We start from the raw sequence: 25,903 nt of genomic DNA, 5'->3' as shown, positions 1-25,903 counted from the left end.
CCCATATATGAATGTGAGTTGTATTGCATTGTAAACCATAGGAAACAATTCTTTCACTTGTTTTGTACGACAACTTTTATGGTACTTTAACCATTGGGAGAGTTTAGTGATTTGGTCACTCATCAATTCCCCGCAATTGACTACACTGTTCGTATGTTCTATTGTCTTATGTCAGCTTCAACTACACATATTTTTATTTTTACTTTTTTAACTTTGGTGAGCTAAATCAGTTTCTCTTACCATCAAAGACTTGCTACTCTCAATACTTTCACTTGTTTTGTAACTAAAACTTAAGATGCACAACATGCAAATGGATTCAATCATAAGACAAAGACACTTCCAGTGCGGCTGATTATGATAAAGAAACCCAACAATCGTATCAAATACAAGCTTGGTGCCGAACAAAGTTTGGTTCCTCATTATGTACACAGGCAATACCCTAATTTTGATTTCAGAACAAAGGCTTCTTCCCGTTTAGCATCCCCATCAAGTGATCAAAAACTTGCCCACCTCCATCCCGAAGCCCGGAATGCATGTATTCATTGGTTATCCATAACCTTATTCCTGCTATCTGAGACGCTGTTTCCTTGACCAGCTTGAAGTTAACATACATATCCTCATAGTATACGGCAGCTGCTACCGGTACCTGCTAGCATTTTAGATAAATTAATAAAGCACTAGGCCGAATTGAAATTTTCGGAAAAAAGAAAATGTGGATACTAATCTTCATACCTTGTTATTGTTCAATGCAGTAACATCATACAGTGGAGGCCAATCTTCCTTCTCAGCCAATAATTGAGTGGCCTCTTTGAAAGGCCTCAAAGCTTTAACTTCATCAAACATCCATGGAAATATCATCTGCATAGTTTTAACACCACGTGCATTAACTGGCAGTATAAACATCATGATAAAACCATAGCACCAACAGCATAAGCGAGCAATGGTTAAGCCTTTTGTTGGCACCCCAAAAATCAGGGTTCAGACCTTGCTATTGTCACCCTCTCCCCCAATTTGTAATATGAACCAAAAAGAAAAATGCTAAAACCATGGCAGAGAACTAAAATCAGGAAAGCGATTTGTAGGCCACAAACTACAGTTAAATTGTCTGGAGCCATATTAATTGTAGAAGAAACTCTTTCCTGAAAAGTATCAAATTCCTAAGCATACATTACTGACAAGAAGATTCACCTTCAAGATGAAGGTTCGGTTGAATAAAATCGTCACCACTCTGGCTCCTCAAAATGCAAGGGGATGCCATGGTACACGTCAACTTTGACAAGGTTTGATTGTATGGCATTATATACAAGTAAGAAAGACTTGCACTATATATATTTACCTCAACAGCTATTTGGGCTTACAAAATATCTCGGGAGTCATGAGATCCTATATGTCAGTGCTAGTCGCAATCTGACCAAGAAAGCAAGCAATGAAGTCTCACTCTATGTAGATGACAGGAAGCTATATAAAATATCTTCAATGTCTCTGAGAAGTTGCCATGCCTTTAACTTATGTGAAACCAAATCACGAATAAACTTAGACAATCCAATGCAAATTTGTAGTAGTAGTAGTAGTCATCTATAAAACACAACAGTATTACCTCCCCTGTAAAAAGCACAGGACGCCCTTCTTTTGCAGCCTTGATTGCATTAAATTTGCTCTCATGATCAGCCCTCACTCTGTGAGCAGACCACCGCGAAGAAGCACCCTTTAGAACACAAGGTAGTTAAATCAAGTAACATACATATCAAGACCTTGCTAGGTGAAGATTGTTTAACCAGAAACCACATACGTTATTACATTCTTTTCCATCATTAGAGATCGTGTGCAACGTTACAAACAATACCATGAAACTCAAGAAAGCAACATTCTAAAAAGCATGGAAGCTTACCTGACAGTATATTGACTCATGGAGAATAGCATAAAGTGGATTTGTATCAAAGGACACCCAATTTTCGTACTGCAGGTAAATGACATTAGATAGATCCACCAGTAAAACCTCAATTTGTGATCATAAGGGGGAAAAAATCTGTGTTTTCTTACTGTATTTAAAAAGTATGAACTGATCTGCTTTGGTGCTCCAGGAACTAAAATTGGATCCCAGGCCCTCTCAAACCTGTAGTTGTTAGCGAAAGATGAAAACTAAAAAATACTTTATATTGCACAACATTAAGTCATAAGTTCTAAAGGATGGAATTAGAAAGTGTGAATTCTAATGTCTTACATATAATGCAAGCGTTCAAAACCAGCGCTGGATCCTAAACCAGATAGACCAAGAAATTGCAGCCCCCTAGGGGTTAAGATTCCCCCAGATGGAAGAGGTACCTGAAGAACAAGGAAATTTGAAAAACATTTTAGGTGCAATTCTAGCATTTAGGTAGAACAACAAGATCAAATGAGGAAGATCATCACCCCGCCTGCTTCGGATTCTGCCAAAAAGGTAACAACATCTCGAACAATTTCAATATCTTGAGGGAACCTCTTATAGTATTTTTCATTCTGATGAATAATCTGCTCAAAGCAAGCTCTATAAACAGAATCTGCAGTACATCCATCTCCAATTGGAGGTATCCCTCCTGTTAAAAGCACTTGTTTCAAACCTTGGGGTGCAAAACTCAGATAAGTAACACCACAAAAACCACCATAACTCTATACAACCAAGAAAACAAGGGATAAGATAACGGCACGGTGATATGCAAATTACAATTGTACACAAGCGCAATCATCAAGAACAGAGTATAAACTGCTATACCTGACCCAGAACACTCCAAGGCCTAGCTTCGGGAACAAGACGAACACGGATGAATTCAGCATCGTTCACGATACTGTCAGCTCGAAAATGTGTCAAGTAATCAGCCAGTTTTGGGGCAGACTTTATTTGCTGCATAGATGATGGAGTCAAAGGGGTTGATAAACCTGTTCCTCGCTGCAATAGAAAGTGGAAGACATCAAGGATTCAAAGCATAAAGAGGCAGTGAATTTCAATATAAACATTTTCAAAGAGACCATGCCTGATCCATCAATACAACCCGAAATTCTTCGCATGCTTTAAGTATCCATCCACTGGCTTCAGTTGGTCTAGGGCACTCAAAACCAGGCCCTCCTTGAAGGTATAAAAGATATGGCATTGGCTGCTCTTCTTTCCCAACTGAAATCCAATTCAGCATTAAGCATTGTTCAATAACTTAGGATCAATCTGGTTTCAACATTGTTTCTTGAAACCCAAGCGAAAATGAAACAGACATTAATCAAACAGTGATTTATTCAAAAAATAAATTAATTAAACAAGTTTGCCTAAATTATAGGTTAAGGGAAACTAGTCGGATTACCAGCAACGATTTCGCGAGCGAAAATGGATATCTTAGAAGAAGCTTCCCGATTTTTATAATCCAGAGGGACCATAAATCGGTGGTCCCGGAGTCGGAGGCCCGGTACCGAGTACCAATTCCCGGCGACGTGCTCCGTCATTGACTGGCCAGTGGAGTCGGATTTGGGAACGGACATGGTTACAAGTGCACGAATTGAAGTCCGACGAAGACGAAAGCGGTGGAGTCTGGCGGATTGGAGTGGCGAAAGAGTAGCAGATATAGATGATGAAAAGGACAAGTCAAAGGAAAGGAGAGCCTTTATCAAAATAGGTGGCGCGTGAATTTTCAACATTTTCGGAATAGTGAAGTCCGCGATGCATAGAATTTTTAACAGATAAGGAAGGACACGTAGATTTGAGTTTGAGCCTTGCAAAAACCTTTGTCGTTGGATGCCGACGTTCACTTCAGATTCAGATCTTACACGTGATGTATGGAAAACTCAACATGCGTGCAAGGAACGCGACAAAATAATTACAACTTGGTAAAATATCTCTATTTTAATTACCTTGTAAACATTGGAAGTTTGGCATATCAACGAAGCAAAATGAACACTACACTACTCGTATCAAGCAATCAAGCTTGGAATGTGTTGCATGAACTGGTGAGACTGCGAGCGCCTCTTGAAGCTCCTCCTTTCAATGCACTTTTAACCGAATTAGGGAGGCGTGGGGATGTTAATGGAATGACTACAGTTTTGGCTGAGATGAAGGAGAGTGATATTATGCCGGAAGTTGGAACTTTGGTGATTCTTGTTAATCAGTTATGTAAGTTAGGGAGGGTTGATGAGGCGATGGAAGTGTTCGACAAAATAGGTGAAGAAAGCGAGAGTGATGGTCTTTCAGTTGAAGCTGATGTATATATAATACTATGGTTGATGGCCTTTGTAAGGCAGGGAGGCTTGAAGAAGGGTTGCATTTGATGGAACCGATGAAATCCACGAAGGGTTTGGCACCTAATACAGTTGCTTATAATTGCTTGGATGATGGGTTTTCTAAAGTTGGAGAGATTGAGATAGGGAAGGAGCTATTTGATCAGATGAATGAAGAAGGGGTTTCACCTAATGTTGTATCTCTTAATGCATTGGTGGTTGCCGGTTGGTATGTGCAGACATGGGAGGATCAATAGTGCAATTGTGTTCTTCAACGATACGCGGGGGAGAGGACCGAAGGGCAATACAGCTACGTATGCTACTCTAATTACTGCTCTATGTGATGTTGACGATTTCCCTAAGGCGGTTGATCTGTTTGATCAAATGTTGAGAAGTGGATGCTCTGCAGATGCTACTGTTTGCTATAGCTTGATCTATGGTTTTTGCAAAGCTGGAAGGATGGGTGATGCCAATGATGTTTTGTCGCAGTTTAAACAAGCCGGTTTCCTCCCTGACATCAAATGCTATAATGCTCTTGTCAATGGGTTATGTAAGAAGAACATGGTAGATAAAGCTTATGAAATCATCAAGCTATGGTTTTTGCAAAGCTGGAAGGAGGGTGATGCCAATGATGTTTTGTCGCAGTTTAAACAAGCCGGTTTCCTTCCTGACATCAAATGCTATAATGCTCTTGTCAATGGGTTATGTAAGAAGAACATGGTAGATAAAGCTTATGAAATCATCAAGGAAATGAAGTGGGAATGAAGCCTGATAGTGTCACCTGTAACACATTGATCGCTTATTTTTGCAGAAGTGGGGATTTGGCACTTGCTCTTAGGGTGATGAAACGGATGATTAAGGACGGTCTTGTGCCTACTACTGACACATATAGATCGCTTCTACATGCGTGCTGCTTAAATGGAAAAACAAAGGGAGCCATGAAGCTTTTCACTGACATGAGTTCCATATCAGTGATTCCACCAAACACTATAACATACAACATTCTTATAGAATCTTTGTGCAAGAATAACTAACTCAAAAGTCGCTTTATCTATGATGGAAGATATGAAAGCAAATGGGGCGAAGCCTGATACGACCACTTACAATGCATTGTTTAAACGCCTGAAAGAGAAGAATATGTCGGAAGATGGCTTAATATAGATGGACAGTAAGATTCGGCATGCTTGCCATCCAGACTCTATAACCATGCAGATCCCAACAGAATGGCTATCTGCTGTTGGTGAACTGGAAAAATTGAAAAGCTTCGTTCAAAGAAACAAGGTTTCTACCTCGATTGCACAGAATGGTTGCAATATGAAGGTTTTTGGATTATAGTGTAGCATAATGTGATGACTTGGCCATCATCGGGGCATGAAAGAAATGAGAGAATTGCTGTTTTTTTGTTCAGTCTATGATGGCCAGCGGCAGAGCTTGACCTAAAATTGTAGTTGAGTGAGCCGCCTGAACCTGCAGTTAATCTATCATTGGTTCGGAAAGGCTTCATCAGCTTTCATTGGAACAGCCCAAGGGAAGACTTACGTACTCCAATGGATGTTGCCCGTGCAAGTTCTTGTACCATTGGATGTTTCGTCATTATTAATCTAGTCATTTATATTATTGTCTATAACTGAGAAACCCAAGGGGCTCATTAAACCACTCTGTAAACACCGCTGCCATAATAATTTGAGGGCAGGCGGGCAGGCGAATGGCATATAGATGTTGCCCTTATGTCCCCACTCCCCAGCATCAAATATACATATTCAGGTCAATTCAATTGAATCAAAAACCTATACAAGGAAGGTAATCGAAGATGGTCATGATCCTGATAAATTAATGAGCAATTTCCCACTTTAGTTGTATCAGAAAACACTACAAAAAAATAAAAAAGGTTCCTTAAAGTATTACTTCTCCTAACTCTGTAGCTAACTTTACGATAAATAGGAAACTATTTTTGTCTACAAGACTCGTTAATGGAATCCTAAAAAGGTACTGAACAAAAAGCATTTTCGGCTTAGATTCTAACAATGGGGTACAACAATTCCCTCTACCTTTTGAAATGTATGGCATATACAAGCATCAAAAGCAATGTTCCAGGGCGATTCTTAAACGCCACCGGCGGCAGTAGCCGTATTGCTGGCTATCCAAGGAAGGTCAAAGCTTGGCTGAAAACGATCAGAAAAACAATTACCGGGGACCATGTCAGCGATTCCTTCTAAACCCTCGAAGAAATCATCACTTACCGCCGTGTCTGACATCCCAAAATCATCTTCCCCTTCATCTTCAACCAAATCCTCTCTGCTCCCCGCCTTTGTATTTTGAACCATGAGCTCTTCATCCACGGAGGTAGTTAGAGATGAGCTTCCGGCGGGTTTGGCAGAGACGGATTTGACGGAGTCGCCGGCGGTGGGTGTTTGTGAGGTGAAAGGCTTCTGGCGGGTGCTGCCCGCGAGTGAATTGCGGTGCGTCGGAGCAGGGTGGTTGTGCTCAGCTGTGTATGTGACTATGAACATAGCCGGGTCGGTTCTGCTCCGTTCCACTTGTTTTCGGGCCAAACATCCTTTCGAGGTGCTACATCTGTAATAGCCCCTGTTATTCATCAAAGAAACAAACAACCAAAGCTTCAATCAAACATGCAATCAAAAACCAAAAGTTATTATAAATTATAATCCAACATGAAAAAGAGACAAATTACGCCTCTGTGTAAAATAGTTTACCTTGGATAAGGGGAGCCTTTGATAGGCTTTTGTCCATATTTTCTCCATGCCCACACGTCTGAAGAGAGCCCTTCTGTTGGGACTTGGCAAACCTTTTTTAGCTGGTTCTTCCTTTTAATAGGGAAATTAAACAATTGTAACAAACTCAAAAAGAAAAAGGAGACAATCTTTATGGGTTTCTGAAGATATCTACTTTTTTAATTACAAGTAAAACTAAAAAAAAAATTCACCTTCTTTTAGATCGAGAATTATGAGAAGTGGAAGTCGCAGAATTGTTAGTAGGTGCAGTAATAGCAGTGGTAACAGAGGCAGCGAGAGACAGCTTAGATTGCGGCTGTTGCTCTTCTATCCGCGCTTCTTTAGAGAAGCTGATAGAAGAAATTGAAGATAAAGGCGTGCTCTGTGGGGAAAGTGGCTGAGATTTGGGGAAGAAAGGCTTGTAAAGCTCATGCAATTCTTCCAACTGATTTGGGGAAGACAAAGCATGACCCTCAAAAGCTTCTTCACTTCCAAACGAAGAAACACCAGACTGAGGAGGGAGCAAATCCGCCATGGAATAACCGCTTCCAACACCACCGTTACTGGTTGCTGTAACAGTGGCGCAACCTCTGACCACCGCATGCAAATCCCAATCAACTTCCATGACAGCAGTATCGCTTCCTCTCTATTTCAAAAAAATATAATAAAAATAAAAAGCCTCTGAAATCTGCAGCTGAGCTGACTCCTATGGCAAGAAACTGTTAGAAAACAGAGAGAAGACGACAAAACAAGGCGCTGACTTTTTAATGGCTTCAAGAGAAAAGCAAAAAAATATATAAAAATATGGAGATTGTGTCAGAGTGAGGTTTCGCAATTATATATAATAATTAAGAAGCGAAAGGAAGGGATGGATGAGAGAGACAAAGAGTGGTATCTTGGGTTAGCAAAATTGGGAATCTCAAAGCTGTCATTTTTCTTTTTTTTTAACTACATTGAAAACCACTTCCGGTTTTGGAGTTGACTTTACTTCATTGTCAAAGAGGAGGGAAATGTCAAAACGGCATGTCGTCTCTTTTTTTCCTTCTTTCTGAGTCTGAGTGGAGAGGCTCGTGAATTAACGACAAAAAATGAATAAAAGTGGGTGCCAGTTAATTTGGGTGCCCACATCAATAATCTATATAAATGTACATATATGTATGCGTCGCCGACCGACACCCGCACCACATACAGAGTGCTTTCTATCCTCACCCTTTTCCTCTCCAAAATAAAAATCCTATCTGATAAAGATTTGAGTTTTTTGGTATTTACAATTGTGAAGACTAAGTTTTTACTTTTTGTTATCAAGGATAAATTTTTGTTCAAATATATTCGTATTTTTTGCCATTTATTTGCACCTAATAAACTTTCTTTACAGCTTAATTTTAAAATTTTATTGTATTTGACAAAAACCCTATCTTTAGGCACTTTATTAGTATACAAAATAATTTTCTTAAATTACAATCACCATAATAAAATAAAATGAAAGCTATTTAAGTCCTTTAGTTTTAAATAAATAAATAATGGTTAAAAATAACTACTAATTTAAATGTTATTTTTATATTTTTATATTTAACTTATTTTTTTAAACAAAAAAAACTATTTATATACTTAATACAATAATAAAAATAATTTTTTTATCAACTACCCGAGTGAAATGAATTTTAGCCTAGACACCAACTCATTAATAAGATCACTTGAAAATTTAAATTAAAATCACAAAAACAAAATTAAGAGAGTTGTATTTAAATATTTTAATTTGACTAATTTATTTAAAAAACCCTTAAACTATTACGTTTTATTAAATCCATAAATAAATTTTGTACTTATATAAACTCCTAACTTATGTTTTTTACCAATAAAAATTTTGATTTTAATATTAAAATATTTTTAAAAAATTTTAAAACTAATTTACATTTAATACTGATGTTAATTCAATGAAAATAGATCATTAAATTAAAAATTAAAAAATATTTTTAAGAGTTTATTTAAAAAAGAGTAATAATTTAAGGGTTTATTAATATATATTGTCGAAACCATTTTTTTATTTCTTCGATTTAAAAATGATGGATCGACTTTTTGGAAAGCGAAAATGGGGGTAATCGACTTTTAAAAAACAAATGCATGGAGTCGCCACCGATATTTTGTTTTGGTGTGATCGGATCACCTAAAAATGAGATTAGTTTAATAAAACATTTTTGGTTTATTAAAACAATGATTCTGGTCTACGAACTTTTGAGAAAACGGGTTCGGGAGTCGGTTACGCATGAGGAAGGATTAGCACCCTCACTAAGCCCAAAATTGGTACCGAATCGATTAAATACTGTCCTTATGTCTAAAATTAAATTTTTTTTTTGAAATGTAGTTTTTTAATAAAAGTTGAATAACCCGAGTTGATCGCCAAAACTTTCTTGTTTCGACGTCCGAAAGTTTATAATTCAAGAATCACAAAAGGATGCCCAACTATTTAGTCCAACGAAAAATCGAGACCCAGCACAGTAGGGTATGATTCCTCAAATTTCCAAACATTGACCATTGCCTTACCTTAGAAAATACGTGTGAAATTCCGAAGAGATGTTTGATTATTTTGGACAAATGAAAAAGCGCAACTCAACACGATAGGGCTCGATTTTCAAATCGCCAAACATTGAACATCATCTTCGTTTTAAAGTATTTTTAATAAACATGAGTGAGAATATAAATGACTATTCAATTGTTTTGAGCAAGCGAGAGATCACAATCCAACACAATAGGGCATGATTCTCGAATTGTCAAACGCCAAATATTTCTTTCGTTTTAAAGAATTTTTAAAAGGCATGAGTAAAATCTTTGAAGGGACATTCGATTATTTTGAGGAAACGCGAAATTGCAACCCAACGCATTAGGGCACTATTCCACGGATTGCCAAATATCGAATCTAGTTTTCAATTTAAAGAATTTTTAAATGGATACTTATAAAACCAGCTTAAAAGTATCAATTTAACTTGAGATAAAAAAACGGAGTCGGTCTTAAGAATTTGTATTTTATAAAACCACATTTCAAAAATCAAATGGAAAATGACGAATGGGGTAATACATACATACGAGACATAATGCTTAACGAACTAAAATTTAAGTATAACTAACCTAAAACATATAATCCGATCACAAGCATGCATGGGATACTAATTGACATAACAATATCAAAACACAATTATAATGACAACGCATCGTACAAAACGAAACAAAACAATACATGAAAGTATGCCACAATGATATATAAAACCTAATATGATATGATCCATAGTACCCAACTAGCTTGAAATAATAAACACACAATGTATAATACATGAATGGATGAATTTAGAAAATTAAAGATATATACTTGTTTGTTAAAATATGTGAAGTGAAATGGATTTTTGATCGAGCAATATATCAAACATTAAAACATATTGGTTTAAAAATGACAAAATATACATATAGAAAATTTCGAAATTGCGTACAAAATATGAAAGGATTGTAAAAATGTATAGAAAATGTAATTTTAGACACATAATAGATTTACAATACATGTACATAAGTAACTTTAAAAAAAACAATTATGTGTAAAAACATAGAAATACCTACAAGCTTAAATTAATTTTATAACAAATTATAAAATGGACGCAAACGTTTTAAAGATGATGTATATATTCAAAGTTGACAAATGTATATACACACAAAAATGGTATTTAAATGTGACACATAAGATTAAATTAATTTTATTACAAATTATAGACTAAAAAAAACACACTCATATATACAAAGTATTTTTTTTATTATAAAATGTCTATTTAAAGATGACCATATACATATAATAAAAGGGGAAATGATTTAAGTAATATATACACCATGGAAGGTTTTCAAATAACAAAAAGGTATGATGAAATATATGTTATATACATAAGGTTTTAAAGTATATATGAAAATAGATTGAAAAGAAATCATACATGTAAAGTAACATAGAATTAATATTACATATATAATAAAACTAATTTTACCATGAACTGCATATGCATAATAATATATAAGAATATTTAAATAAAGTATTATACAAATTTTAAAACAATATGATGAAAACTTTACAATAAAGATTTTATATAAAAAGGGAGTAATTATCACGATAACTAAAAAAACATGTATACACAAAATAGATTTAAAAGACATATGTACATGTAAATCTATTGTAAAAAAACGATCATGAAATTAATAATATATACATATATTGTTAATCTAAAAATTATATACACACCTTTTTATTAAAAATATTTAAATAAGAGGCTATATTAAAACATAAACATAATATCGAGAAATACTCAAAAATAATAATTTTTAAAATTACAAAGATGAAGTTTCTAAAAATAATTTCATATATATATAAAGAGAAGATTTAATAAATCATAAAGCAAAAAGTATTTTAAATAAAAAAATCTATTAAAGTAATAAGTGTATCGATATATATACATATAAATTTAAAAGAGAGTACATGCAAATTTATATAGAAATGATAATGTGTATAGGTTTAATAATATATAAACCAAATATGTATACTAATATAAGCAAGCAGAAAAAATAATTTTATGCAAAATATATATATACAAAACATATTATTGTAGCAAAAATTTATGCTAAAGTACATGGTTAGAATACAAAAGAAAACATTATACAAATGAAGTAACATTAGCCTTATTATAATATATATGTATATGATAATGTATAAAAAGAAATTACATAAAATAATGTACAGAACATGAAAATATAACTACTCCAAAATGAGTAATCAAATGACGTATGATGGTGAACATAGATTAAAGAAGTATGAAATGAAGAAAAAGGAAACTAATTGAAATCAAATTAAAAATAATAAGAATAATTTAGGAATGAAATAGTTTATGAGGCCAATATATGATGCACACGATCGTATGAGGACTAGAATTGGGAATATCCTAGAGCCTAAAACGCAGCAGTACACTGTGGGCTAAAATGTAAGAACATACAAATATTAGGGAACATTTAAAAAATAAACAAAGCACAAACAGAAGCCGATTGAAAATTGGCGCCAAAGAGGAGGACCAAATGCGCCATTAACCAATTTGAAACAAAAGAATGCGGATCCAATGTTTTGGATTGGGTCAACACGCGTGGGTCCCCTCCTTTAAACTCCATCATTTCCAAATCTGATGCTAAAGTTTAATTCCCATTCATTTCCTTCTCAAAACTCACCAACCTTTCATTTTTATTTTTAAAAACAGAAGCTTTAACCCCTCCCCCTAGTGTCTGCCTAAACCATCATTTATTTGATGGCTGACTGTGCACCAATGGCGATCGGACCTTGTCAACGGAGGACACGCCCACGGAGATCGGGTAAGCGCACTCCTTCTCCCTTTTTTTCTTTCTTTTTTTTTAAAGAAAAAACTTAAAATCTTATGCTATTCTACCAAAAAAACAAAGCAAAATCTGATGAAAATAAAAATAATAATAAAGAAAACAATCCTAGCCCGAATCTCCATGTTTCCTTTCAAAACACACTTTTCGTTTTCTATGACAAAAAATCACAAGCAGATCGAAAATGAAGAAGGAAAAAAAAGAAAAAAAAGCAAAATCACCTTTCAATGACTTTTTTAATTTCTTTTTTGCTATTCAGTATGTGTGTATTCTGTCTCTTTTTTTTCTAAAGAAAAATCCTCAGAGAGGTTACACTTTTTTTTATCCCTTTTCTTGTTTCTATTTTTCTCCTCAAAAAAATCTATCTTCCCCTTTTACAATATTCTTATTTTTGTACCCAAAAAATCTGAGATTTCAGGCTTTATAGACGAAATACCATGGATTTGCTATTATCTATTTCCTTGTTCTCTTGCTTTTTTTCTGCCCCTTTTTGTTTTTTCTTCTTTCTTTCTTTGTGTTTTGTCTGCTACTGTTTGCGTTTTATTTTGGTTCTCTGTTGTTATTTTGCAGGTGATGGGACGATGGGATGAGGTTAGGTGGTGGCAGTAGGTACAAAGGCTGAACATAGGGCTAGGTTTTTTTTTTCTGATTTTGTTTGGGCTAGGGTTAGTTTGGTTTAGGTTGAAATTGGGTTGGGCAATTTGGGCATTCTACATATATTATCCATTTAATTTCAATAATATGTTAAAAAATATTTGGGTAAATTACACCATTAGTCACTATTATGGTAAGTTTTCGTTTTGATCACTTAACTAAAAAAGTTACAATTTGGTCACTAAACTATTCAAATATTTTTATTTGAGTCGCTGAACTATTTAATTTTTTTTAAGTCACTAAGTTGTTATTTAAAAAAAAGTTTCATTAGTGAACTCCAAGTGACAATTCGACAATTAGTATGGTGGATCAGCACTCATTTATGAGTAGAAGAACATACATTAGATCTAAGTTGATTTGGTGATCAGTGTCGGAGATCGGAGAAAATAATTACTTGTATTTTTGTTCGTAAATTTGTGACGTCTAAAGTTATTCCATGAAAAAAAAGTTGAAATAGAAGAGAAATGAAAGGAAAGTTTTCAATTGGTGCAAGCAATACAAAAAGAGAAAGGCATACAACATCGATTTTAACACTTCGGTGACTTAAATGAAAACTTTTGACATGAAAAAAAAGTTGAAATGTAAAAGAGAAAGGGAAATAAAACTTTCGATTAGTGCCGGTAATGCAAACAGAAAAAATCATATATAGCATTGATTTTAACAATCCATTTATTTAAATGAAAACTTTTGAATAATTCAATGACTAAATTGTAACTTTTTTTAGTTAATTTGACCAAAATGAAAACATACCTATACTTTCGTGACTAATTGTGAAATTTACCCAAATTATTTTCATAGCTTTGCACGCGGGACAGCCCTCGCTCCGCTCGTGACTGACACGTGCAGAGTATCACTATCGTGTTTTTTATTCTTTTGTGAAAAAGAAGAAGGAAAGAAAAAATTAATTTCTCCACCCCGGTATTCCATTCCTTTCGGTAGATTCCTCTGGACTTAGCTAAAACGAATGAGAAGCCGACAACAAATTTTAGCGTATCCACGTGTTTGTTGGATGTAGCGAGTTTTTTAGAGCTTTGCGTACTCGAAACGATTGCAATTTGACCAGTCTTCTTCATCGACGGTTGAAATTGGAAGCTGGACTGTTCACGAGATCCAGATTAGCGCGTGGAGGTGAAACAAGATAAGGTGAGTTGGCATCGGCAAATAAGAGCTCCGAGATTTTGTGGGCCCATATTCTATTTCCATCTTTTCTTATTTTTCTCTTTTATCGTTACAACTGGCATGGAGTGGCTCGTGATTGTAATTGTAACCGGTTTGTTTTCTGTTCTTTTTCTTTTCTACGGAATCCTATGATGGTGGATCGGACGGCCAAGGATGATTGGAAATAGGTGATGAATCAGTGATATTTTAGCCGACAACGAATAGGTGATGCAGGATCACCTCTAACTGATGTAATAATAAATGATTAATTAAATCAGAGAGGTTGAACTATTAAAATTATAACATTTTGGATTCAAATTCTGTAAATATTTTTTAAATTTTATATAAAAAGATAAAATTATTTTCAAAATAATATTTATTATTTTATAAAAAAATAAGTATTTTTTTTTGTATTAAATTCGACTAAATAATGTAAATTCTTACTAAAATTTATCACACCTACTCACCTATACCAAACAACTTTTTGAGTGTTGACTTTTTAATTTGACCTGGTGATAAAAGGGTAATTTGCTACATTGCACAAAAAATAAAAAATTAAGGTGAGTTTTTAACGATGTCACCCCTATCTCTAATTATCAAAAAAACAAATTCATCACACCTAATGATGTGAAGGTGGAAAGTGATAGTTTGCAAGCCACACAACTTTTATATGGTGTTACAAAGAGGGGCTGTCAGGAGTATTCGAAATTTATGCTGTAGACAATTGAACGTTAAAAGGTATTGTTTGGATTGTAATGTAATAATTGAGTTTGAATATTATTTCTTGCAATTATGCAAAAATGATATGTTTAGATAATTATTGTAATTTATGACTTTTATTGAATTTGGTGTAATTAAAGCTACAATTATACTTTTTAATTTTTTGGGAGAGAGTAAGAATTGGAGTACTTATACAATTAATTTTACCTAAATTCAATTTTAAAAAATTATTTTTATACAAGTTATAAAAATTATATTATAAACATGTATCAGTATTTGGGATGATTATCATAAAAAAATTATTATTTTATAAATCTTAAAATATTATATTATAAAAATAATGTGTATTTTTCATAAAGTTATAAAAGAATAATATTATTTAAATCTTGTTTTTTTAAATTATGGTAAAAAAGTTTATTATAAAAAATAATTTATATGTTATAACAATGTTATAGTATATTTATTTATAAAATGTTGCGGCCAAGAAGTATGAACATAACTAATTTATGTGTCCATGATATATATTATAAAAAAATAATATACTTATCCATAAAAAATGTTATAATATTTTATCATTACTTATTTATAAAAAATAATTTTCTAAAATTTTGACAAAAATAATATTATTTATAAGAAGCGTTATGAAAGTTTTGAACAATTTTATATTATTTTTTACTTGATTTTTGCGTTATAAAAAATGGATATAACCTAACATAAGTTGTAATACCCTCGCCCGACTCGGTCGTCGAGTCCGAGTTACAATATGCTACAATCATTGTCAGAATAACTACCGATAAAAACACAGTAATTATATCAATCAAATAAACATTTATAACTTAAGCACATTCATAATACAATTCACAACTAAATATGAGCCTTAATTGAACTTATGAAAGCTCTTTTGTTAACCCAAGCATGAATTAGGATCAAATTGCAAAGTTTTGAAAATCCAGGATTAACGTCGCGACGTCGCCAAACAATTTGTCATGTTGTGACGTCCGGCCACTCAGCGTCAGGACGTTACAAACTGTCGGCTAATGCTGCAGCATGGGGAGTTTTTCATCTCGGCATGGACTCTGTTTTGGTATATTTTAGGCTATTTGGTACCTATTCCATGCCAAGCCAAAGCATTAGCTCAATTGGTGCATAGTACACACTTATATCCTGCACAAAATCAATCCAAAAACATGTTTAACCATTCATTTGATTATTTCTAAACTTCCATTCCAACATTTTCATAAATTTGGCAACAACAAATCAATCTAACCATATCAATTCAATCAACCAAGTCCTTGGTTCATAATCATCCATTTTACTATGTCTTATCACACTTAAAATACCATTCAAATAATGTTCATTATAACATAACACATTACCATGTATTCTTATCACTTTTAACCATACCATATCAAAACATATTCAAAGCATCAATTGGATGATAGATCAAGTATTACTACATGTTACCATAGCATTATTATTATACTATTCATTTAGTCATTCCACACTTCAAACGTTAAACATCTCAAACCAATTTATCCATCCAAGTAAACACATTTAATAACATTTAAATACATGCCACATAACTTGTAACACCCCTAACCCATGTCCTCGCTAGAACAGGGTTTCGGAGTATTACCAGATTTTACCTATCAAACAAATATAAATTACAAACATTTTATATCATATAATATTCATATAAAAAAATAATCAAACTCATATATATTATCCCTTATTTGAGTCATCGAGGCCCAAAATACGCGTTACAAACAAATCGGGACTAATTTGAAAACTCAGGAAATTTTTTGAAAAATATTAAAAAATTTTAAGGCTGCAGGGTTCACACGCCCGTGTGACTCATATGGCCAATAGACACACCCGTATCTTAAGCCGTGTGGGCATTCGAAATAGGGACACAAGGTTGTGTCTCAGCTCATGTCCATGCCCATGTAACTTTCTAACTTGGGTCACACGGCCAAGCCACACGCTTGCGTGCTAGACCGTGTGCCCTTTCAAAATGGCCTCACACGCCCGTGTGTCTAGCCGTGTGGACTCAGAATGTACCTTAAACAACAAGTTTACCGTTCCCTGCAAGCTTGGACACTAAGTAATTCAAAAATCATTCGTTTAATCAGTTCAAAACACAATCAAACACATTCAAATCATGTCAAAACAACCATCCTAGGTGTCTAACCAATATACCCTCATTGGTATCACATTTATATCATCAAAGCATTATTCAAGTCCAAATTATCAACATACCTAATTTAATCCATTTTGCCTAGTTTATGAATACTTAAATATCAATTTAACTTGCCATACTATAACTTCAGACACAAACACATATTCATATGTATATAGTAAACCAATATTAAACTTATAACCCCATTTACAATCAAAACACAAAATAACTATTATTTAGACACCCTAGGTACATGCCGACACAAAATGATAAACATTACCACGTTTGAGATCGGGATCGTTGTTGGATGCTGAATCAACCTGTAATGGCCTAAATTCAAGGTTATCGAAACAGTGGTTTCGTAACCACAAATTTGATTTAAAGAGAAATTTATATTAATATTTTTGCATTAATATTTATATGATAGGAAAATCGTATTAAAATATCGATAGAAAAATTTTACCGATTTAGTGGTTAGTTAGAAAAAAAAGGAATTATTGAAGGAATTGGGTAAAAACAAAGTATCGAGACCTTGATCTCGTAAACTGAGTAGGAAATATTTTTATAAATATTTATAAAATTTTAGTGATGTGGTATTAAAATTTCGTTAGAAAATTTTAACGTTTGGGTAGGTAATTAAATGAAAAAAACTAAATTGGAAAAGGTGTAAAAGTTGCTAGAATGATTAAATAGCTTAAGTGTCTAATGAGAAAGGATTTAAAAGGAAATTAGACCCAAAATTTATTTGGGCTGGACGGCAAGGGCATGAAATCAGCAGGAAAATTGATGATTTAAGGGCAAAATTAGAATATTGCATAATTTACTAAATAAAGAGAGGACTAAATAGGAAATATCTAGATTTCTCTTCATTTTTTTTCATTCTAATCAGCCAAAACACCATAGGAGGGGTTCTTTAAGCTGGTATTCCATAATTTTTACACCAAGTGAGTTAATTCTTTCCTTTTTCTTATAATTTTTGTGTTTTTAAGACTTTTACAACTAGGTCCTACTATTAAATTCATTAGTTTTTTATTTCATGGATGAAATTGAAAGTCACCATGGTTGAGTGCTGTAAGTTTATGATGAAATAGAATGAAATTGAAGCTTTAATTTGTTTATAAGATGATTTTATTAGGTAATTTCAATAGAAATTGATTTTTAGAACCTAATTGTGAAAATGTTTGGAATTAAAGTTTAGTGCTGAAATTATGATTTCCAAAGATTGTAAACTAGTTAAGGTGATAGACTAAAGTGTTAATTGAGAAAAATCAGCTCAATTGAGTAGGGACGAAATTATCATTTATTAAAAGCCTAGGGGAAAAATGGTAATAAACAGCTTGCATTAAAACAATTTTGGACAGCAGCAGTAGACTAACTTTGAAGAATCATCATAAATTGTAGAAATCGAATTAGAAGATGAAAAAAATATGAAATTAAATCTTATTGATTTTAGTTTCTCATAGAAGAAACGGTGTAAGAAATGAATTTTTAAATCATGAGATATAATAAATTTTGTGAGACAATGTCAGAATGAATTCGGGTTCCCCTGTTCTGACTTTGAAAAATCATAAAAAATTGAATAAAAATAATTATGAGATTAAATTTATATTTCTATAATCCTGAATGAGTCTATTTTTAATAAAAATAAACGATAACATTATTTGAATCCTGTATGAAGAGATAATTAATTTTTAGTAAAGAAAGGTCAGAACTGTCAGACAACAGAATAGGGGTGACTTTAAAGAATAAATTGTACTTATTGGATAAAAAAATCATGAAAATTTTATGATAAGAATATATGTGAGTCTAGTTTCAGGGAAAATTAGCGGATCCTAATTTGGAGTTCTGTAGCTCAAGATAAAAATAATTTAGTGACTATAACTCAAGTAGATAGCTTTGAATGAACTATAAATAATAGTTGAATTATAGAGAATGTTGCATATGAACATGAAATGTATTAAATTGATAATTAAATTTATTTATTTAGATTCAGAAAATTCAAATACGAAGCTAGATCTAGGAAAAGAAAAAGTTCAGGATCAGTAGATTTGTGTATACGAAAAAGTATTGAGGTAAGTTCGTGTAACTTGAATTATATTCTTAAATGTTTGAAATGTATGTTATTGATGTGAATATGATTTTAATATTCATTGTATGAAAATTGATGAAACATTGATATATTTGATAAAAGGGGAAGAAATTCTGGCTGAATTAAAGGAAAATTCGATGGATCTCTGAAAAGGAATTGATGGTAAAAAAGATCTAGCCCGGACAGGTGATCTTATCTTGATATAGCCCTCCCGAAGAATATGTGGAAAATGGATTTAGCCCGGACGGGTAATCCGCATTAGGGTCTGAATTTAGCCTGGACTGGTAATTCAGATCCAAACTCATTAGAGTATTTGTCGTTCAGGGGATTTAGCCTGGACTGGTAATCCCGACAATACTCTATGAGTTTATATTACAGGGGATTTAGCCTAAACTGGTAATCCCGCTGTAAGGATGAGGTTCATGAGAGTGTGCTCTCTGAAATGGAAATGTGCGCACATTTATATGAATTGACGGATCCGGAAATTGTACACTAAAAGTGTATCTCTGAAAATCTATTGAAAATTCCAAGAAATTCAACGGGATAAATATGGAAAAATAATAAGGGAATGGAAATCATGGTATTGATGAGCTCATCAATCATGTTATATATATTATTGACACATGGAAATTATTGTACTAACTTGAATGTTGAGTTTGTGCATGTTAGGGTAATAATACATTGAATGGATATTTGAATGTTTATTGCATTGTATTGAAAATATTAGGTAAGTATAATTCTTGTTGCATGAGCTTTCTAAGCACAATGTGCTTACCCTATTTCCTTTTTCCATGTTTTGTAGTGTTAAGAGCTCGGAGGTTAGATTTGGTCAGAGACATATCACACTATACACTTCAAGATTTTGGTATATTAAGAAACTTTATTTTGGAAATCAATGGCATGTATAAGCTAATAAAGTAAATGTTAATGTGATACGAATGTAAGGTCAGCCATTGATATGGCTAACAAATCTTGGTTTTGGTATGTGATGAGGTTATCTTATAAATTTGCATGAATCTATCTTGAAAATATGTTGAATTGGATTGGTTGATGTGGATTGGTCTCGGTTAATATTGCAAGGAAGGTTAGATATCTATAAAGGGGCTATATTGAGTAAAAAAAAATTTTAATTTGTAAACTCCGGTAATGCCTCGTACCCTATTCCGGCAATAAATACGGGTAGGGGGTATTACACGACGATCAAAAGTTAAATACTTAACTTGTGCACGGAAAACAAAGCCGTACGCTGAGTAAAACTCAGTGATATTTATATAATCCGAATATTTAAAGACGAGATTACAAATGTATAATTAAAATATAGACACATATTAATATTTAAAAATTATCACAACTATCATATGCCAACTCTTTGAATTCATACATGATAGCATATCATAATTCATTTGTTTCACAGTATCCCAATTCTCATACTTGCTATATAAATAGCTTTTCACAATTTGATTCACATTTTATTCAAACAATGGCATTATCCATTCCATATTCAATTCACAAGTATATAACTCATATATTCCATGTATTTATAACATATTTCACATTCTATTTTCAATTCACTATATCACCTTCATTTCTCATACCATGTGTAACACCCCCTACCCGTATCCATTGCTGGAATAGGGTACGAGGCATTACCGGAGTTTACTGAACATTTTCAGATAATTCTGAGTCATTTATTATTTATATTTTAGAAATAATCATAACATCTCTCTATTGGGCCCTCGAAGCCCCAAACATACATTAGAAACCAACTGGAATTAAATCGAGTATGAGCAATATTTCATCAATTATCATGAATTGAACATTCAAATCATATTTTCATCACATAACCACATATTTCAAGTATTTAAAATACAATTCAAGTTACACAAACTTACCTCATTGCTTGTTTGTGTTTATAACTTCATTAATCCGATATCTTTTATTTTCCACGATCAAGTCTCATTTTTGAGTCGTCCGGATTTTTATAAATAAATTTGATCATCATTTTCATTCATTTCATATTCTAATGCATTTAATTAATGCTCTAGGAAAAATTATCATTTTACCCCTAAACTTTTAATTAATGACGATTTCATCCTTAGGGTCAGGAAAATAAAATTCTTGCAATTTAATCCTTATTTCTAGATATTATTCTCATACATATTGATAACAATCCATGAATTCTATAAAATATCAGAATTTTCCATAATTTCAACACTTTTCAAGTTAATCACTAAAACATGTTTTCCCTCGATCTTGAACTAAATTAATAATTTCATTCAATTTTGTAATTTAAATAATAAAATAATCCATTTCATGCAATTTGGTCATTTCTGACATTTTTACAAAATTACCCATAAAGTTTTACTTTTATTCAATTTAGTCCCTGAGCCTAAAACATGCAAATTAGCCATGCTAGATGAATATTCATACATATTTTTCCTCCTCCTCCTCTCCATCCCACATCCTTAGTGTATATAACACACTTGTAAGTAACATTATCTATAATTTTTATTATTTACTTTTATAAATATTCAAGCTGTCCATCTGTGTCATAGTCACTAAATTAATTATAACTCGAGCTACAGAACTCCAAATTAAAATCTGTTAATTTTACCTGAAACTAAACTCATATATATTCTTACCATAAAATTTTCAAAATTTTTTAGTTTAGTCATTAGGTACAGTTTATTCTTTAAATTCACCCCTATTCTGCTGTCTGACAGTTCCGACCCTTTTTCACTAAAAATTAATTATCTCACAGTAAAGAACTCGGATAATATTACCGTTGATTTCTCCTGAAAATAGACTCATTATGAATTCTAAAAATATAATTTTAAGCCTCTAATTATTTTTCTTCAATTTTTGGTGATTTTTCAAAGTCAGAACAGGGGAACCCGAATTCATTCTGACATTGTCTCACAAAATTAATTATATCTCATAATTTACAATTCAATTGCTTACACAGTTTCTCTATAAGAAACTAGACTCAATAAGCTTTAATTCCATATTTTATTCATCCCCTAATTCAATTTATACAATTTTTGGTGATTTTTAAAATTTAGACTACTGCTACTGTCCAAAATAGTCTTAGTGCAAAATGTTGATTTTCTACTTTTAATTTCAATTTAATCCTAACTAAATTCACTTACTTTTCTATCTTAATTCATAATTTATTTCTACTCAATTTTTAACTAAACTCATACTTAACTATTAAATTTTCAGCATATTTTCCTAATTTCGAAATTTAATCAATTTAGTCCCTACAACATAAAACTTATGAATTACTTTACAATTCAATCCTTATTTCATTTCTAACTTGAATTCCTATCAATCTAACACCTAATTCATCTTTTTATTCAACATGAACAATATTTAAAAATCTAATAACTTTCAAAATATTCACTTAATTTCATCAAAACCTTGTCCCAAAGCTTCCAAAACATCAAAATTAAGTAAAAAGGGCTAAATTGACTTACCTATTTAACTTTCAAGCCTTGAAATCCCAATTTTTCTCTTTTTCCTTCTTTCTTTTGTTTCCTTCCTTCTTTCTTTCCCCTGCTCTCAGTTTCGTTTCATCATTTCCTTCTTTTTCTATTATTATTATTATTATTCCTTTTACTTTATATATATATTATAATAACTTAATAATAGCTATAATAAAATATCTATTTAATATCCAATATCTATTTTACATTTGTATACACATATATTATTACATTTGTCTTTCTTTAATCTATTTATTATATAAATATCTTTTACTTAATAATATATAATTTAATAATATACTTATATAATAAGTAAATATACATGTATTTTACAAATGTATGTATATTAGTATCACACATGTCACTATACATACCATACATTTGTCAACTTTTTATTTATTTATCATATAATATTAATTTAATAATAATAAATACATTAATATTTACTTAAATAATAAGCAAATAAATATATGTATTACAAATGTGTGTATTATATTTATTATACTTGTATTTTATTTTTGCCATACACTTGGCACTCTTTTTGGTTTATTTACTTATTTAGTTCTTTAATTTTCTTTATTCTATAATTAAACTTTCACACTTCATTCAATTTAATCCTTTCATCTAATTATCATTTATTTAAGCTAATTTTCTTCATTAAACTTAAATTAATTACTCTCTTAACTTCGTAAATATTTTTAATAAATATTTATAAATCTATTTTTCAGAAATGGAGACCCGAAAATGCATTTTTTTGATAACTGTAAAAATTCGGTTCATTACACCATGCCATTTCAATACCAATTATAAAACTTTATTATTTATTTACCCTTATTAACATGACTCGAACTCGGGCTCAAATGGATACATAGATCTAACCAACACACCAGTTTGGCACCCAGTGCCTCATCAGATAATTCGAAGTAGTAAATTGACACTCAATGTCTCATCGAATAAATTTGAAGTAGTAATTTGACACCCAGTGTCTCATCGATTAAACCGAAGTAAATTGGCTCCCAGTGTCTCATCGACTCAAAGTTGATGAAATCCCTAAATTCTTCCTATCCTATGGCATGTCATTTATATCCGACTCAGCCCGATACAATTAATAGGGTTTAATTTCACATTTCAAAAACAACCAATATCCAATATCAAATTTCCATCAACTTTAATTCAATTCAATACCAAAATGCCAAATACTCACCTCAACCGCTTACCATAAGCATTAAATCAAAATACAACAATTAATAACTAAATTTGGATTATAGAAATACAAATTAGAAATTTCGAGCTATTCCCCATCGACTTTATCTTTTCCCTTTTTAGTTGAAGATCCCGGTACGACGTTAGCTACGGAATCAAAACAATTAAAATTCATCAATACAACACAATTCAATTTCATTTTGAATATTTCAATTTTTTTGCTCAATATTTGCCTAATTTTCAATTTAGTCTCTAAACCAATACTAACTTTATTTCTTTACAATTAATTCTATTTTTTCACACAGATTTCACTTTAAACTAAATTTAACTCCCTATTTTTATTTAAATCCCTATATTTCAAAATTTTCACAACTTAGCCCCTATTATTCAAAATTTACCATTTATTCTACAATTTCGTCCTTTTTCATTTTTAGCTTAAAAATCTATCAATTTAGTCCCTAATACTAAAATTATTCAACATTTAAAAACTCAATAATTGCTAAAATTTTAACATGGGTCGGGTAGTACTTAGCACCGGGATTCAAAAACATAAAAATTATAAGAAAAATAGACTAAATTGACTAACCAATTGAACTTGAAAACTTTGAAACCCTAGCCTTGTCTTCCTCCTTTCTTTCTTTCCCCTTTTTCTTTTCTTTCTTTTTCTTTCTATTTCGTTTAGCCTTCTTGCCTTTTTATTTATTTATTCATTTGCTTATTATAATAATAATAATAATATAATATATATACTTAAATATTAAATAAACATATTTTTATTAATATATACATATGTTTATTAAATTTACACATGTAATCACTAATACTATCCACTTGTTAAAATAAGGTTTAATTGCTTCTTTAGTCTTTTTAATATTTTTTAATCTATAATTTAACTTTCACCCTATAGGCAATTTAGTCCTTATACCTAATTACTCTTAATTCATGCAAATTTACTTAACCAAAACGTAATTAACTACACAATTAACTTCGTAAATATTTTTAATAAATGTTTATGAGTTTGATTTACAAAAATGAAGTCTCGTGAATACATTTTCCAACACCCTTGACTATCGGGTCGTTACATAACTAGACACAGAACGTTCCAAAAGCTACCGATTTGACGACTGGATAATATGAGCTTTGAGATGATCCAACTGATAGGATTCCCCAAATGGATAACTATAAAAAATAAAACAACAACAGAGTAAGCTTTTCGAATGCTTAGTAAGTTCATAAGTTTTAAAGAAATAAATTTACCTCAATTCACAATTAACATAACGAATTAGCTAACTAAACAACTTTCTAATCTTCACATTTCACAACAGTAAGATGAGATTATCAAATATGAATCATATAACATTTCAATCTATATAATACAAATTTAGTACCATTAATCAAAATCATCGAACATATACATCATTTACATCATTCCATTTACATATAGACATTTGAGCACAACCTTGTAACATTATTTCATCATTTCCCTTTTAAAATTTAATCTAGTAGCCCGATGAACTATAATAAATAAATTCGGATACACGGGTAACTACACCACACTAGAGGCACCAAAGTGCAAACCTATACAAGTGTGCAACTAATCCTATTGGCATGTCAATTGTATTCTATCCTTTAATATGTTCACTCGAGCACAATTAACTCATTTAACCATCTTTTTACAATTTAGTCCCTATCTCACCTTTTTGAAACCATTTTGTAAATAACTCAAATTACATGTACAAAGATTATAATTCAAGTACACATAACAATTAAATATATCTATAGCATATAAACTTACCTAACAAAACTCAACCAAACAAGTTGAATTGTAGAGGCTATTCAACAATTTTCCTTTTCCCCCTGTAATCCTCGACTTGATTCAAATCTTGATCTATACGATAATTTAATTTCAATTTATCAATTCCAATTATCCTATAACATCCAAATATATGCATATGACATTTTAATTTTATTTTACAAAAGTTCTCTAAAATTTCACATTTAATTCAATTTAGTTCCTAAAACTGAAATTGCCATAACTTTCAAATTTGAG

General features: G+C 31.9%; 3 protein-coding genes and 1 long non-coding RNA gene across 8 annotated transcripts; 2 read left to right on the top strand and 2 right to left on the bottom strand.

Moving 5' to 3' along the window:
* Nucleotides 1–323: 323 nt before the first annotated feature.
* LOC107924414 (proline iminopeptidase) lies at nucleotides 324–4,030 on the bottom strand. 5 transcript variants are annotated; one of them, XR_005904811.1, is made up of 11 exons: nucleotides 3,327–4,030; nucleotides 3,009–3,145; nucleotides 2,750–2,923; nucleotides 2,410–2,646; nucleotides 2,222–2,322; nucleotides 2,041–2,113; nucleotides 1,889–1,957; nucleotides 1,598–1,705; nucleotides 1,189–1,505; nucleotides 733–858; nucleotides 547–646 (listed from the first exon to the last, which is right to left on the bottom strand). XR_005904811.1 is itself a non-coding variant. In XM_016854856.2 (10 exons), the coding sequence occupies exons 1-10, from the start codon at nucleotides 3,655–3,657 to the stop codon at nucleotides 452–454; spliced, it is 1,551 nt and encodes a 516-aa protein (XP_016710345.1). In that variant the 5' UTR covers nucleotides 3,658–4,030; the 3' UTR covers nucleotides 324–451. The 5 variants fall into 5 exon arrangements, 1 of the variants encoding a protein (XP_016710345.1); XR_005904812.1 differs by having other exon boundaries at nucleotides 1,337–1,505; XR_005904813.1 differs by having other exon boundaries at nucleotides 1,189–1,407.
* On the top strand, nucleotides 3,910–5,267 carry LOC107923562 (pentatricopeptide repeat-containing protein At3g61520, mitochondrial-like). The gene is made up of 4 exons (XM_016853748.1): nucleotides 3,910–4,198; nucleotides 4,258–4,458; nucleotides 4,643–4,988; nucleotides 5,045–5,267. Exons 1-4 carry the CDS (start codon nucleotides 3,910–3,912, stop codon nucleotides 5,265–5,267), a joined length of 1,059 nt encoding a protein of 352 aa, XP_016709237.1.
* Nucleotides 5,268–6,034: 767 nt separating this feature from the next.
* Nucleotides 6,035–7,887, bottom strand: LOC107924415 (WRKY transcription factor 22). The gene is made up of 3 exons (XM_016854858.2): nucleotides 7,178–7,887; nucleotides 6,948–7,058; nucleotides 6,035–6,819 (listed from the first exon to the last, which is right to left on the bottom strand). The coding sequence occupies exons 1-3, from the start codon at nucleotides 7,588–7,590 to the stop codon at nucleotides 6,336–6,338; spliced, it is 1,008 nt and encodes a 335-aa protein (XP_016710347.2). The 5' UTR covers nucleotides 7,591–7,887; the 3' UTR covers nucleotides 6,035–6,335.
* A 3,876-nt stretch (nucleotides 7,888–11,763) lies between these two features.
* LOC107923045 (uncharacterized) lies at nucleotides 11,764–13,502 on the top strand. The gene is made up of 2 exons (XR_001691501.2): nucleotides 11,764–12,344; nucleotides 12,936–13,502. It is a non-coding gene; the product is annotated as an uncharacterized lncRNA (long non-coding RNA).
* The last annotated feature ends 12,401 nt before the right edge of the window (nucleotides 13,503–25,903 follow it).

Source organism: Gossypium hirsutum, chromosome A11 (genome assembly GCF_007990345.1).
Source record: "Gossypium hirsutum isolate 1008001.06 chromosome A11, Gossypium_hirsutum_v2.1, whole genome shotgun sequence".
Lineage (NCBI taxonomy): Eukaryota > Viridiplantae > Streptophyta > Magnoliopsida > Malvales > Malvaceae > Gossypium > Gossypium hirsutum.
This window is presented reverse-complemented; position numbering and strand designations above follow the sequence as displayed.

Excerpts from the sequence above, each read along its gene's own strand:
- LOC107924414 (XM_016854856.2), bottom strand. The coding sequence starts at position 3,657 with ATGTTGAAAATTCACGCGCCACCTATTTTGATAAAGGCTCTCCTTTCC. Across the intron at positions 2,323-2,409 it reads CAGAATCCGAAGCAGGCGGG|GTACCTCTTCCATCTGGGGG; the intron begins GTGATGATCTTC and ends CTTGTTCTTCAG. Across the intron at positions 1,706-1,888 it reads ATGAGTCAATATACTGTCAG|GGTGCTTCTTCGCGGTGGTC; the intron begins GTAAGCTTCCAT and ends TGTGTTCTAAAG.
- LOC107923562 (XM_016853748.1), top strand. The coding sequence starts at position 3,910 with ATGAACACTACACTACTCGTATCAAGCAATCAAGCTTGGAATGTGTTG. Across the intron at positions 4,199-4,257 it reads TGAAGAAAGCGAGAGTGATG|GGAGGCTTGAAGAAGGGTTG; the intron begins GTCTTTCAGTTG and ends TTTGTAAGGCAG. Across the intron at positions 4,989-5,044 it reads GAAATCATCAAGGAAATGAA|AAGTGGGGATTTGGCACTTG; the intron begins GTGGGAATGAAG and ends TTATTTTTGCAG.
- LOC107924415 (XM_016854858.2), bottom strand. The coding sequence starts at position 7,590 with ATGGAAGTTGATTGGGATTTGCATGCGGTGGTCAGAGGTTGCGCCACT. Across the intron at positions 7,059-7,177 it reads AATTCTCGATCTAAAAGAAG|GAAGAACCAGCTAAAAAAGG; the intron begins GTGAATTTTTTT and ends CCCTATTAAAAG. Across the intron at positions 6,820-6,947 it reads AAAGGCTCCCCTTATCCAAG|GGGCTATTACAGATGTAGCA; the intron begins GTAAACTATTTT and ends GATGAATAACAG.